The sequence below is a fragment of the Cetorhinus maximus genome, chromosome 13, assembly GCF_964194155.1.
Source record: "Cetorhinus maximus chromosome 13, sCetMax3.hap1.1, whole genome shotgun sequence".
Lineage (NCBI taxonomy): Eukaryota > Metazoa > Chordata > Chondrichthyes > Lamniformes > Cetorhinidae > Cetorhinus > Cetorhinus maximus.
In genome coordinates, this window is record NC_135891.1 from 63734275 (window position 1) to 63749944 (window position 15670).

Consider the following 15670-nt stretch of genomic DNA (forward strand, 5'->3'; position numbering starts at 1 on the left):
TTTTTGTACTCAAGCACCAGTAGGACTTGAACCCACAACCTTGTGAGGCAGAATCAAATCCAAGCATCTTCCACTTTAATCACTCCACCATTAGTGGCTATATCTTCAGTTGCCTAGGACTTAAACTCTGGAATTTCCTCTCTACCTCATATTCTTTGACCAGGTTTTTGGATATCCGCCCCAATAAGTCCTCATGTTACTTGCTTGCTTTATAAAACTCCCATGAAAGGTCTTGGAACGTTTTATACTGTTAAAAGCGCTATAGAAATATAAATTGTTGTTGAATGAGCATTGACTGATGTGTATTCTTGCAGAAACTGTAACTGTATATGCTCCTTCGCTGCCATTGATGGCGCTGTAGGCGGAGGTCAGCCACAGGCCAGCGCCTCATTGCCGTCAGCGGCTGTTTGTATCTCAGTCTATGAGCGACCTGCGGGAGAGCAGTGGACCGAGCGGTGTGTGTGCTGGAGGCGGTGGTGGGCTCCGAGGGAAAGGGATGAGCGAGGAATATTTCGGGAGCGCTGCGGATTGGGAGGAGCAGGACGGCTCCATGGTGAGGATGAAGCCTCCTCATTGTTTAAAGATAGGCCGCGAGTGGAGGAAAGGCGCCGTTGGTGAGGAGGTGGGGCCAATGGAGGAGGCGGAGTCAATGGTGGAGGCGGTCCCAATGGAAGTAGGCGGTCCGAAGAGTGCAGGGCCAACGAAGAGGGGCGCGGCCATGACGCAATGTCGGAAGTGGGGCTAATGGTAGTGGCGTGGGCGTGGTCAGTGACTCAAGGGGCGGTACCAACTGTGGTTGAGGTTAAAAGCAAAAAACTGCGGATGCTGGAAATCCAAAACAAAAATAAAAATACCTGAAAAAACTCAGCAGGTCTGACAGCATCTGCGGAGAGGAACACAGTTAACGTTTCGAGTCCGTATGACTCTTCAACAGAACTAAGGAAAAATGGAAAAGAGGTGAAATATAAGCTGGTTTAAGGGGGGGATGGGACAGGTAGAGCTGGATAGAGGGCCAGATAGGTGGAGATAGCCAAAAGATGTCATATTAAAAAGGACAAAGGTGTTGAAGGTGGTGATATTATCTAAGGAATGTGCTAATAGGTGACATTAAGGGTAGAAAGCAGGACGAACAAGGTACAGATAGCCCTAGTGGGGGTGGGGTGGTTGAGGCTAGTTTGGATGACGTGAGCAAACCCAAATCCAGCCTATGTCACCTTTTTAACGTCTTCACTGAGCTCACATCCACGCCCCGCCGCCGGCCCCACTGTATGACCTGCCCAGTGTCCTCATATCCCTTGCTCCACTGTCAAACAGTCCCACTGTCCATATCAACATACGAAGTAGGAGTAGGCCATTTGGCCCCTTGAGCCTGCTCTTCCATTTGATAAGATCATGGCTGATCTGATTATGTCCTTAACTCCACTGTCCTGTCTGCCCTGCATAACTCTTGACTCCCTTGTCAATCAAGAATCTTTGTAATTCATCCTTAAAAATATTCAATGACCTTGCCTCCACTGCTCTCTGGGGAAGATAATTCCATGGATCAAGGACTCTCAGAGATAAAACCTCTCCTCATCTCTGTCTTAATGGGAGACCCCTTATTTTTAAACTGTGTCCCTAGTTTTAGTCTCCCTCACAAGGGGAAACGTCCTCTGGATCATATATGTTTCACCTCTCATTCTTCTGAGCTCCAATGGATACAGACCCAATCTGTACAACACTTGCTCAGATGATAAACCCTTCATCCCAGGAATCAGTTGAATGAACCTTCTCTGAACGGTTTCTATTGCTATTGTATCTTTTTTCAAGTAAGGAGACCAACACAGTACTCCAGATGTGGTCTCACCATTGCCCTGTACAACTGTAGCAAAACTTCCCAACTTTTATATTCCACCCCCCTTGCAATAAATGACAGCATTCCATTTGCTTTCTTAATCACTTGCTGTACCTGCATGCTAGCTTTTTGTGATTCATGTACCAGAATACCTAGATCCCTCTATACCGCCAAATTTTGTAATCTTTATCCATTTAACTAATATGCTACTTTTTTATTCTTCCTGCCAAAGTGGATGAGTTTTTCTACATTATACTCCATCTGCCAGTTTTTTGCCCACTCGTTTAACCTATCTGAATCCCTTTGTAAACTCTCTATGTCCTCCTCACAATTTATTTCCGTACCTATCATTGTGTCATCAACAAAGTTAGCTCCAATACATTTGGTCCATTCATCCAAGTCATTGGTATAAATTTTAAATAATTTGAGGCCCAGCAGGGATCCTTTTGGCACTCCACTTATTGTAGCTTGCCAAAATGAAAAAGACCCATTCATCCCTACTCTCTGCTTCCTGTTAGCCAACCAATCCTCTATCCATGATAATATGCAATGCCCTACATCATGAGCTCTTCTTTTGCCCAGTGTCCTCCTGTCCCCTGCTCCACTGTCACCCAGGCCCTCTTTTCCCCAGAAAAATCTATAATTAGTGACTGTTAATCAAATCTACCAGCATTAATGAAAAAGACATGTACTCAATTAGAGTGTTGTCATATGCATTTATTTAGCACCTTTCACAACCTCAGGACCTGTCAAAGTGCATTACAGCCAATGATGTATTTTTTGGAGTGTAGTCACTATGGCAGTGTCGGAAACTTGGCAGATAATTTATGCACAGCAAGCTCTCTATATCAGCAATGTGGTAATGACCAGGCTGGTTAAGGTCCAAGACTCAAGGGGCTTGAGTTTGTTATTAGAACATGACAAAGCCCAGTGTGTATCCCTCATTGACAGGTAAATATTAAAATGTGTCATTGCCTCAGCACTCCTGGGCTGGCTTGGGGAAGAATCACCCAGAGTTCTCATTCCTAGCTGCGAACTGTACAGCCCTCCTGATAGTGAACAAATTGTCATATGAAGATGGTGTTGGGTTGTTTGTGCTACCACCTGTAGTTAAATACCAGAGTTGTCCATGGAGCTGGATCCATGGAGCCAAGGAGAGTAGATTGTGGAATGGAAGGAGGAAATGCTTGATATACAGAAATAATTTTCTGGTTAATGTTAAAAGTTCAGAACTCTGCACAATGTTCACTGTTGCCTGTGCTGTTTACCGCTCCGTATTCACCATTGTTTCAGACACTGACATTGAGTGATGCTGCCAATCCCACTAATTTCCATTCTTGAAATGTGTTTTCTTGTTAAGGACATGACATCTTCTAAACATAGACAAAATAGCTGACTTCCTGACAAATTATTATGGTTACCAAATATTCCTGCATTGAGGTGACCCACAAATACTGACCCAATTCCAGGGACTCCTGCTATATACAAACGCACTCTCAGGGACCCCTGTATATACTGACCCACTCCCAATGACCCCCTGTATATACTGGTAATCCAGAGACCCCGGGTAATGCTCTGGGGACCCAGGTTCGAATCCCACCACAGCAAGTGGTGGAATTTGAATTCAATAAAAATCTGGAATTAAAAGTCTGATAATGACCATGAAACCATCGTTGATTGTCGTAAAATCCCATTTGGTTCATGAATGTCTTTCAGGGAAGGAAACCTGCTGTCCTCATGTGGCCTGGCCTACATGTGACTCTAGACCCACAGCAATGTGGTTGACTCTTAAATGCCCTCTGAAATGGCCTAGCAAGCCACTCAGTTATATCAAACCGCTACAAAGTCACAAAAAAGGAATGAAACCGGACCCAACACCCGGCATCAGCCTAGGCACCTGAAATGACAATGGCAAACCTAGCCTTGTCGACCGTGCAAAGTCCTCGTTACAAACATCTGGGGGCTTGTGCCAAAATTGGGAGAGCTGTCTCACAGACTAGTCAAGTAACAGTCTGACAGAGTCATTATCTGTAAGGTATACATTATCTGTAAACCTTACAGATAATGACCCAGACTCCATCATCACCATCCCTGGGTATGTCTTGCCACACCGTCAGGACAGGCCCAGCAGAGGTGGCGGCACAGTTGGGAGGGAGTTCCCCTGCAAGTCCTCAACATCGACTGTGGACCCCATGAAGTCTCATGGCATCAGGTCAAACACAGGCAAGGAAACCTCCTGCTGATTACTATGTACCCCCCTCCCCCCACACCTCCACCTCAGCTAATGAGTCAGTGCTCCTCCATGTTGAACATCACTTGGAGGAAGTGCTGAGGGTGGCAAGGCCGCAGAATGTACTTTGGGTGGGGACTTCAATGTCCATCACCAAGAGTGGCTCGGTAGCACCACCACAGACTGAGCTGGCTGAGTCCTAAAGGACATAGCTGCTAGACTGGGTCTGCAGCAGCTGGTAAGGGAACCAACAAGAGGGAAAAACATACTTGATCTCATCCCCAACAACCTGCCTGCCGCAGATGCATCTGTCCATGACGGTATCGGTAGGAGTGACCACCGCACAGTCCTTGTAGAGATGACGTCCCGTCTTCACATTGAGGATATCCTCCATTGTGTTGTGCTAAATGAGATAGATTTTGAACAGATGTATCAAGACTGGGCATCCATGAGGTGCTGTGGGCCATTAGCAGCAGCAGAATTGTACTCAACCACAATCTGTAACGTTATAGCCTGGCATATCCCCCACTCTACGATTACCACCAAGCCAGGGGATCAACCCTGGTTCAATGAAGAGAGCAGGATGGCATTCCAGGAGCAGCACCAGGCATACCTAAAAATGAGGTGTCAACCTGGTGAAGCTATAACAAGGACTACTTGCGTGCCAAACAGCATAAGCAACAAGTGATAGACAGGGCTAAGTGATCCCACAACCAACAGATCAGATCTAAGTTCTGCAGTCCTGCCACATCTGGTCGTGAATGGTGGTGGACAATTAAACAACTCACTGGAAGAGGAGGCTCCACAAATGTACTCATCCTCAATGATGGAGGAGCCCAGCACATCAGTGCAAAAGATAAGGCTGAAGCATTCGCAACAATCTTCAGCCAGAAGCGCTAGGTGGATGATCCATCTCGGCCTCCTCTGGAGGTACCCAGCTTCAGCCAAGTCTATTCACTCCACGTGATATCAAGAAATGGCTGAAGGTACTGGATACTGCAAAGGCTTTGAGCCCTGACAATATTCTGGCAATAGTACTGAAGACTTGTGCTCCAGACCTTGCTGCGGCCCTAGCCCAGCTATTCCAGTACAGCTACAACACTGGCATCTACCTGGCTATGTGGAAAATTGCCCAGGTATGACCTGTACACAAAAAGCAGGACAAATCCAACCCAGCCAATTACCTCGCCATCATCTAATCTCAACCATCAGTAAAGTGATCGAAGGGGTCATCAACAGTGCTATGAAGTGGCACTTGCTTAGCAATAACCTGCTGACTGACGCTCAGTTTGGGTTCTGCCAGGGCCACTCAGCTCCTGACCTCATTACAGCCTTGGTTCAAACATGGACAAAAGAGCTGCACTCCAGAGGTGAGGTGAGAGTGACTGCCCTTGACATCAAAGCAGCATTTGACCAAGTGTGGCATCAAGGAGCCCTAGCAAAACTGGAGTCAATGGGAATCAGGGAGAAAATTCTCCACTGGTTGGAGTCATACCTAGCACAAAGGAAGATGGTTATGATTGCTGGAGATCAATCATCTCTGTTCCAGGGCATCATTGCAAGTGTTCCTCAGGGTAGTGTCCTAGGCCCAACCATCTTCAGCTGCTTCATCAATGAACTTCCTTCCATCGTAAGGTCAGAAGTGGGGATGTTTGATGATGATTGCACAATGTTCAGCACCATTCGCGACTCCTGAGATACTGAAGCTTTCCACATCTAAATGCAGCAAGACCTGGACAATATCCAGGCTTACAAGTGGCAAGTAACATTCACGCCACACAAGTGCCAGGCAATGACCGTCTCCAACAAGAAAGAATCTAACCATTGCCCCTTGACATTCAATGACTTTACCATCGCTGAAACCCCCACTATCAACATCCTGGGGGTTACCGTTGACGAGAAACTGAACTGGACTAGCCATATAAAAACTGTGACTACAAGAGCAGGTCAGAGGCTAGGAATCCTGCAGCGAGTAACTCACCTCCTGGCTCCCCAAAGCCTGTCCACCATCTACAAGGCACAAGTCAGGGGTGTGATGGAATATTCTCCACTTGCTGAGATGAATGTAGCTCCAGCATCACTCAAGAAGCTTGACACCATCCAGGACAAAATAACCTGCTTGATTGGCATCCCTTCCTCAAACATTCGCTCCCTCCACCACCGATGAACAGTAGCAGCAATGTGTACCATCTACCAAGATGCACTGCAGGAACTGACCAAGCCTCCTTAGACAGCACCTTCCAAACCCACGACCACTGCCATCTAGGAGGACAAGGGCAGCAGACACGTGGGAACACAACCAACTGGATGTTCCCGTCCAGCCACTCACTTTCCTGACTTGTTTCTTCACTGTCGCAGGGTCAAAATCCTGGAACTCCCTTCCTAACAGCACTCTGGGTGTACCTACACCACAAGGACTGCAGCAGTTCAAGAAGGCAGAGCACCCCCACCTTCTCAAGGGCAATTAGGGATGGGCAATAAATGCTGGCCTAGCCAGCGATGCCCACATCCCGTAAATGAATGAAGAAACTCCCAGGGACCCCCTGTATATATTGACCCATGGCCTGGGAACCCCTGTATATAATATAAAAACTGAAAATGCTGGAAAAACGCAGGTGTTTTGGCAGCATCCGTGGAGAGAGAAACAGACTTAACATTTCGAGTTCATATGACTCTTCAGAGTTAAGGAGAAGTAGAAATGTGATGGATTTTATACTGTTTAAGAGGGAGTGCAGCAGATGGAGCAAAACAGAAGGTCAGGGATAGGTGGGAGCTAAGAAGAAATTTGGCAAAGATGTCATGGATACAGGACAAAGAAGTGTTAATGGTAGCGTTAAAGAATAAAGAAGGTGCTGATAGTGGCATAAAGTTAAGAAGCAGAATGTATTAGCCCATGTATATACTGACCCACTCCCAGGGATCTCTGTGTATATTGACCCACCCCCAGGAATCCCCTGTATATACTGACCCACTCCCAGGGACTTCCTGTATATACCGACCCGCTCGCAGGGACCTCCTGTATATACTGACTGACGTCCTTGATGCCTTGGCAGTGGTTTAATTCTGCATGTTTATTTGACAAATGGAAACATTACGTTGGAGTCCAATACTGTTCTTGTCCCAACGTGTTGTGGATAATGGTCAATATTGCAGACCCTGTTTATTTTCTCCTTACAAACACAGGGGTGATGGGGCCAGTTTCAATGCTTCTGCTGCCATGCTAACCAACACCTAATTCAGTTCAGATTCGGCGTTGAAGCTAGGACCCTCCTGATCTCAGTGGCACGTTCTGAGAGTAATGTTTGCTCTCTTCATTCATGTCTTGCTTGAGGTCCCTGTTTCTGTAATCTCCTCCTGCCCTACAGTGCTCTGAGATCTCTGCATTCCACTAATTTTGGCCCTGTGCATCCTCAGTCACCATTGGTCCACCATGGGTGGCTGTGCTTTCAACTGTGTAAGCTCTGAGCTCAGGAAATCTCTCTGTAAACCTTTCTACTTCTCTGTCCCGCTTTAAGACGCTCCTTAAAACCAATCTCTTTGATAAAATTTTTGGTCACCTGTCCTAATATTTCCTTATGTTGCTTAGTGTCAATTTTGTTTGCTAACACTCCTGTGAAGCACATTTGGACACTTTACTATGTTAAAGGCACTATATAAATGCATATTGTTGTTGTACCTTATTATTTACTCTTCCATCAGAATAAAAGTTCTCACTCATTAGGATGACCCATCCTTTTGGGTTTTGAAGTTTCAGGTTTGAAGTTTAAATCAGCATCGTCAGGGCGGGAGAGGGGAAAACTACAAAGAGAGAGAAGGAGGGGGCTTTCATGGGAAGTGCATCTCTGGCATCACTAACAATTTGATATTCTCACACAGCATGATGAGGATGAAGGAGAAGGTGAAGATGATGCAGAGGTTCAGCAGGAGTGTTTGCAAAAATTCTCCAGCCGAGATTACATAATGGAGCCACCTATTTTCAACACACTGAAAAGGTAACAAACATGCAGCTATGAACCAGTCTGGCACTGGTCACACCCAGCACGGCTTCATTCACAACTAGAAACCAATCACACGCCATATTGTTTCACTCACACTGTGGACAGAAACTTCCAGAATTTTTTTATCCCTTTTGGTAAGTTTTAGCTTAACAGGCTTTGTCAAAAAAAAAATGCTAACTGCAGCAACACTCTCTTTCTGTCTGTTCCCCCTACACCGTGTATTTAGCTTGCAGTTTGTATGTTGTAACAGTGATGATGTACAGACTTTACAAGTGTTTGGACAGATACACGGGCAATCCTGTTCTCCAAGTATTAAGCCCACTATATAACCAGTGCCTCCTGCCCTTGTGCAGTTCCCCCAGTGACACGTATCTGTTCTTCATGTAAGGAACTGGACTATTGAGTGTTCCCAGTTGAGATCCGTTAATTTGACACAGACTAGTATTGAACCTTTTGCCTCAGTATCACACTAGTGACGCCCTTACTCGCTAGAAGGAAAAGCTGATAGGGTTAGATGAAGAAGGTTGGGAGGAGGCTTGTGTGGAGCATAAATGTCAGCAGCGACCAGTGGGATGAATGGCCTGTTTCTGTGCTGTAAAATCTATGTAGAAGGCCAGTGGGGATCTTGGTATTGAGTTTTAAAGATAGAGCAAGGGGATCAACTTCCACGACTGGGAATGACCCTGAAGCATGAACCAGCAGCCGGCTGCATCTGATGCTCGTCGAGGAGAATGTACCCAATCTGAGATCCAACTTAGATCTAATCCAATTCAGAGCAAGGAAAAGGTAAATTGTTCCTTACAAGTGCACAAATGCTGAACATATTCTCACTCCTATACCCCTCCAACATCCAAAAAAAAAGTTTATTTTTTAACATCATTTTTGTTTAACTTCTATTGGATTATGTGCTATTTTTGTATAATTAAAAGTGAGCAGAAGTGGTGCCAGAGCAGCACTCTGTGGACCATCCACTTTCAGCCACTCTGAGAAACTGCCTTCTCTTCTTCTTCCCTTCTAACCTGTTTTTCATCCACTTTGCTACCCTCCCCGAATTCAGCCTTCTCCAACAGGCCCTTCTGTGTTGCCTTATCAAAGGTTTTCTGAATGCTCAAGTACCCCACATCCACTGCACTCCCCATCTTCCACCACATCTGTCACCTCCTCAAAGAACTTAGTAGGTTTACCAAGCATGATTTTCCTTTCAAAAATCCCTGTTGAATGCTTCTACAAGCTCTGGCTTGTATCCAGTGGAGTTTAGAAGAGTAAGATCCTGAGGGGTCTTAACAGGGTGGATGTGGAAAGGATGTTTCCTCTTGTGGGAGAATCTAGAACTAGGGGGTCAATGTTTAAAAATAAGGGGTTGCCCATTTAAAACAGAGATGAGAAATTTTTTCTGAGGGTTGTGAGTCTTTGGAACACTCTTCCTCAAAAGGCAGTGGAAGCAGAGTCTTTGAATGTTTTTAAGGCAGAGGTAGATAGATTCTTGATAAGCAAGGGGGTGAAAGGTAATCGGGGGGGTGGGGGGGGCGGTGGTAGATGGGAATGTGGGGTTGAAGTTACAACCAGATCAGCCATGACCTTATTGAATGGCAGAGCACGCTGGAGGGGTCTAGTGGCCTACTCCTGCTCCTAATTTGTATGTTCTTTTCATCTAGTTATTTATAATTTAATTTTTTAATTGAAGTTTTCAAAGTTTCCCCCAGCATGGATGTTAGTCTATCTGGTCTGTAATTACTTGGATGAGTTCTCTCTCCAGTTTTTTTTAAAGATATGGCTGTTAAGCTCCAATGGCTGCTTGACAATAAAGACAGAGACCAAGACTGATTCCTTCAAACAGAGTTTTATCCTGGTGTATAAAACTCTACCCAGAACTTCTCTCACCTGTTTTCCCTTTTTATACATACCAAATGGGTACTTAGCTTGTTAACTAATAATTACCATTAAATTCCTCGAGAGTTAACTGTTTCCTTCCCAACAATGGTTACTACATTGTTTTTTTTTCTCCAGTCCTCTGGCACAGATCTAACTCTCAGCAGGACCCTCATTTCTGCAATTCCAGAGCATTGACATAGACCCCCTTTGGAAATTCAGTCTAGCTTTTTGCATCTTGTTAGTTCGATAAAATCATTTCAATTACTTAAAGACACTTAAGGCCAGTGAACAGTCCCAGAACCAAGCCCTGCGATACTCACTTCTAACCACTTTGCCCATTTTACTGCCCATTTTTCAGATTCACTATGTCCTCCCTTCTGGCCAGTTTTTCATAGAACTTGCTACCACCCCCCAAATTCCATACCACTTGATCTTTTTCCATAGTCTCCCATGTAGGAACCCTGACAAAGGTTTGTTTTTTTAACATCTTACGAGTTTGCAGTATGTACTCCTGACCACAGTGTGGCACCAAACCTCCAACTATTTTATCTACTCAAGAATTTCAAATCTTGACATTGAACAGGAGATGTAACCTGTGCATTCTGGAGATGTAACCTTGGTAAAAGTTATTGAAAAGGTTCAAACTTAACATCTAAAACCTAGATTGAATTTCAGTCAATTGACTATCATATTAACACAAAGTCCAATCAGCCGTTTTCATCAGCTACACGACTTCTGGAACATCCCTCAGGCTTTATAGGCTAACTTATCAGGAAATAATACAATTCACAAAGTACAAAGCAGTCATAGTGCTACTGTCATCTCTGGTAGACACACACTGAATCCTAGAGCTGACCTTGGGCCGTGTGGGATGTGACGGTGTCTGACTCTGGGCCGTGTGGGATGTGACGGTGTCTGACTCTGGGCCGTGTGGGATGTGACGACGTCTGACCCTGATTGTATCGTTTCATTTCCACAGGTACTTTCAGGCTGGGGGTTCTCCAGAACATGTCATCCAGATGCTTTCTGAGAATTATACAGCAGTAGCGCAGACTGTAAATCTGCTGGCAGAGTGGCTGATTCAGACAGGTAATGCCTGACCAGTACTGGGTAATCTGATAAAGCTGAGAAATACAAATTGAACACATATTTGATGTATTGAGGATAACTGACTAGTTTTTCCTTATGGAGGGCATCAGATTCTTTCTGCTGGTGCTCTGAGAGTGCCATGCTGGGCCCATGTGCTCTCAGTAGCTGTGGTTTAGTAGAGATTCAGGCTTGGCTCTCCTCTGAGTTTCTTTCTCTATCAGCCTCCTACAAGAGTGGGAATTAAAAGGGGTCTGTGGTGATGTATACTCGCAACCCCCCCCCCCCACCCAACTCCTTAATCCATGGACGGAGGCAGAGGGAGATCCCACCATTAACTCTCTGAGCTATGGGAGGAGCTTGTTGGGTTGTCCTCTGGCTTATATCCCCGTGTCTGGCTGGCCTGGATTGTGAGGTCCAAGTCCTTTGGTGTGGTTGAGTTGGTTTGTACCCACCCCTATCCTAAGTCCTTGGGTTTTGGTGAGCTTAATCTTTTCTCTCAAATCTTTATATCTGGCTAGACAATGTTGTGTTGCCTAGGTACAGGCCCATATACCTGTTTCATTCGTCTGAAATCTGTTGCAGCTTGTGCCTCTTTCTTTCTCAGGGGTCGAACCATCGCATGTTCAGGAGACTGTTGAAAACCATTTGAAGAATTTGCTGATTAAACACTTTGATCCTCGGAAAGCTGATTCCATCTTCACAGAGGAGGGGGAGGTACTGCTCCGAAAGCTTTTCCAAAACTAGGTCATGTATTTACAGTATGCTACATACAAATAATGGTTCAAGCAAAAAAAAACACAACAGACCCTCTGCACCATGCTACTCCTTTAGAATAGGCCAATCCCAATTCTATGTTAAGGCTTTATCTAAATGTGGATGGACCTCCTTGCCACCTTTGCCATTTTGTATGCAGCAGTAGAGGAGTTCCTAGTTGCATTACATCATCATGTCACCCTACTTTTCTTGCTCGTTCCACGTGGATCGAGTTGTGTGATACTCTCAGCTCATTCACTGAGCACCTGCCTTCAGCACTGAATAGACTGGATCACTGGAAGTGAGGTGATCTAATTGACAATGTTAAGTTCAGGAAGGGGATTGGCAAATGTAATCCCAGCAAATTTCTCACTCCGGCAAAGAGTAATCAGAATTTATGTGGGATCCTGACATACCTGGAATTTTCTATTGATGAGAGGTTTCTTTGTAGGCTCACATTGATTTGCTTTCTATCTTTGTCATTTATTATATAACAGCCGATTTGCATTGCTTGAATTGCAGCCTTCAGCTGAAGTAGGTTTTGAGAGCGGAGGACCATTTGGACCTGGGAGCTCAGACACATTCAGTCCCATTGTAAAGTCATACAACCTGCTCTTATTTTTATATTCTAAATTCCCAAGCCCACATTTATAATGGAAGTTGCCTATGTAAACTTGTCATGCTGTAATTTCATGCTCCTGCAAGAGGTGGGGATGCAGTGCATCCCTTGGTAGAATAGTGTAATTCAAAAAATTTCTTACATTATTCCTTATACTTTGAGAACATGAGTTAATGTTGGATCACTTTTGAAATCAGCACAGAATGATATAAATCTGCTGACCAGTGCCCCTGAATCATTGTCAGCCCTTCGACTTGAGTTATTCAGTCTAAGTTTAGAAAGCATTGTGTGGCTGCTGTTACCTGCCGTCCTGTAAACACCTTTGGATTTTGGCTGATCCTGAATGACTGCTCTCATTTCACTGAACCTGTCCTAACTACATTGCCTCCAAAAGGTTGACGGTGACTGTTAAGAAGGACTCTGATCTGTTACAACAATCATAAATATGTGTTAACAAGGCTGACCAAATGTCATGGGGCTTTTTACACTGTTATCTCTGCTTATGAGATTCAGCCTTCTCTTTTGAGATAAGCACTTCTTTCAAATGTATACTTGTGGTTTAACACTTTTTTAGCAAATTTACTTGGCGGTTTTTTCCCCACATATTCAAATGCCAGAGAATGCAAGTCTAAAATGGAGGAGTTAGGACTAAAAGCAGAGTGAGGTGTAAGAATCTAAAATTTACAGCAGCTACCAGTTGCTTTCTGATTGCCCTTGAGTTTCAACATGACTATAGTTACCCAGGATATGTCTGATTCAATTTCTTTCCAACAGGAATGCTTGAGTTGTGGAGTTGCAAGGGCAGGCCCGACTAGAGTCTAAGCTTCGCAACCATTATCTAAACCCTAGACTACCTGTGAACTACACCATGAGAAATTGACTGGTTACAAACAAGGGTAATGGTTGAAGGTCAAGAGACCAAGAAGAAAGACGAATGCTTGGAAATGCTGTAGATACAAGAACAGAGGAGAATGCTTTGAGAGAGATGTTTGAAATTATAACACGATGGGACAGAGTAGATAGGAACAGTTGTTGAAAATTTGGGAATGAGAAGACATAGATTTAAGATAGTTAGGATAGAGAAACCTATTTTACACAGTGGGCTGCATGGCTGTGAATGGACCACCAGTGTGTGTGATTGAAATAGAGACCATGTTAACATTTAAGAATAGGTTAGAAAGGCTGTTGAAGAACAGGGGAATAAAATATGCATCAGATTGGTGCAACAGTACTGAAAAAATACAGTGGCCTCAATGTTGTAATTTTAACAGCTGAAACTGATGAAATCACTGTAACATTAAATACATGTACTGTTTCAAAGAGAATGGATAGTTTAGAGTGTGTTGTGAAAAGACACTCAGACAGTCAGCGCAGCATGTTAAAATGTCTACTCAGCTTTTAAAAGCACCCAGTTCACTTCAGAGACCCTATGAACAGAAGGAACACATATGGAACACCAGAAATTGTGGCTTTTTATGCAGTCAGGGAGAATGTGTGAAAGCTATCATTTACAAGATGCACTGCAGGAATTCACCAGGCTCCTTAGACAGCACCTTCCAAACCCACTACCATCTAAAAGGACAAGGGCAGCAGACACATGGGAACACCACTACCTGGAAGTTCCCCTCCAAGTCACTCACCATCCTGACTTGGAAATATATCGCCATTCCTTCTAGGTCAAAATCCTGGAACTCCTTTGCTAACAGCACTGTGGCTGTACCTACACCACATGGACTGCAGTGGTTCAAGAAGGCAGCTCACCACGACCTTCTCAAGGGCAACTAGGGATGGGCAATAAATGCTAGCCCAGACAGTGAAGCCCAGATCTCTTGAATGAATAAAAAAAAACTGTCAGCCATGACTCAGTTGCTAGCACTCTTACCTCTTGAGTTCAGAAGGTCTCGAAAGTCCAACTGCAGAGCCTTGAAAATGTAATCTAGCCCGACACTCCATTGCTGTCCTGAAGGAATGCTGCACAGTCGGAGGTGGATGAGATGTCAAATCGAGGCCCCACTGATCCTCTCAAACAGACGTGGAAGATCCCATAGGGGAGTCCTCCTGATACCTTAACCAATCTTCAGGCCTCAACTAAAACATATTATCAGATCATTTATTTCTTGTTTAAGGTAGCTTACTGCTGTGTTTCCTCCACCAAATTCAAAAGTACTTAATTAGCTTCATTTGGGACATTCTGAGGTTCGCTGTATAGATGAAAGTTTTTTTCTTTCCACCCACCACATGTGTTTGAGTAGGCAAGCACGCACTGTTTGAAATCAATCTGATCTGGCAGCCATTCGAGCTGAGTAAGACACTGTAGTCTCCATTGTAGCTGCTTATATAACTGCATGATTTAACTCTCAAGTGTTTCTTTTTTTTTCAGACCCCGGCCTGGCTGGAGCAGATGATCGCTCATGTGACTTGGAGAGACCTCTTCTATAAACTAGCAGAAGCTCATCCTGACTGTTTGATGCTCAACTTTACTGTGAAGGTATAACCATCCCTGTACTGATGTTTGTAGTATTTACAGCACAGAAACAATGCATCTATGCTTTTTACCTCAACTACTCTTTGTAGTAATGAATTCCACTTTCAAAACATGCTCTCGGTAAAGAAGTTTCTCCTGAATTCCTTATTGGATTTATTATTGATTATATTTTATTTCTGTCTCCTAGTTTTGAATTCCCAGCAAGTGTAAACATCTTCTCTATGTCTATCCTGTAAACACCTTCATAAGTTTAAAGATCTCTATTAAGTCATCGCTTGACCTCTTTCTAGAGTAAAGAGCCCCAGGCTGTTCAGCCATTCCTGCTAGTTTTAACCTCTTGGTCCTGGTGTCATCTTTTAAACTTTTTTTGCACCTTCTCCAGCTCCTCCAGATCTTTTTTGTAATAAGAAGATCAGAACTGAACACAGTATTCTAAGTGTGGTCTAACCAAGGTTCTACAGAAGTTTAACATAACTCCTTTGCTTTTGAATTCTATTCATCTAGAAATGAGCCCCAATTGTTTTGTTGCATCTTAATGTTACTTTTAATGATTTGTGAGCGTTTACGCTTAAATTCTCACTCCTGTGCTGCCTTTAGACCTAGTTTTAAGGAGTTTCGAGGTTTCAAGGCCTCAGAATCACAGAGAATCACAGAGTCACATAGTGCAGAAGAGGCCCTTTGGCTCATCAAGTTTGCACCGACACGTGAAAAACACCTGACCTACCTACCTAATCCCATTTACCAGCACTTGGCTCATAGCCTTGAATGTTATGATGTGCCAAGTGCTCAT

At 44.2% G+C, this 15670-nt stretch overlaps 1 protein-coding gene across 1 annotated transcript in view; it reads left to right on the forward strand.

The window, feature by feature from the left end:
• The first annotated feature begins 354 nt into the window (after positions 1-354).
• nelfcd (negative elongation factor complex member C/D) overlaps positions 355-15670 on the forward strand; it is a 47048-nt gene continuing 31732 nt past the window's right edge. The window contains exons 1-5 of the mRNA XM_078555461.1: positions 355-553; positions 7941-8056; positions 10914-11023; positions 11628-11737; positions 14776-14883. Of these exons, the coding sequence (XP_078411587.1) occupies positions 422-553; positions 7941-8056; positions 10914-11023; positions 11628-11737; positions 14776-14883 (576 nt within the window). The 5' untranslated portion in view covers positions 355-421. The remainder of the gene's footprint in view (positions 554-7940; positions 8057-10913; positions 11024-11627; positions 11738-14775; positions 14884-15670) is intronic.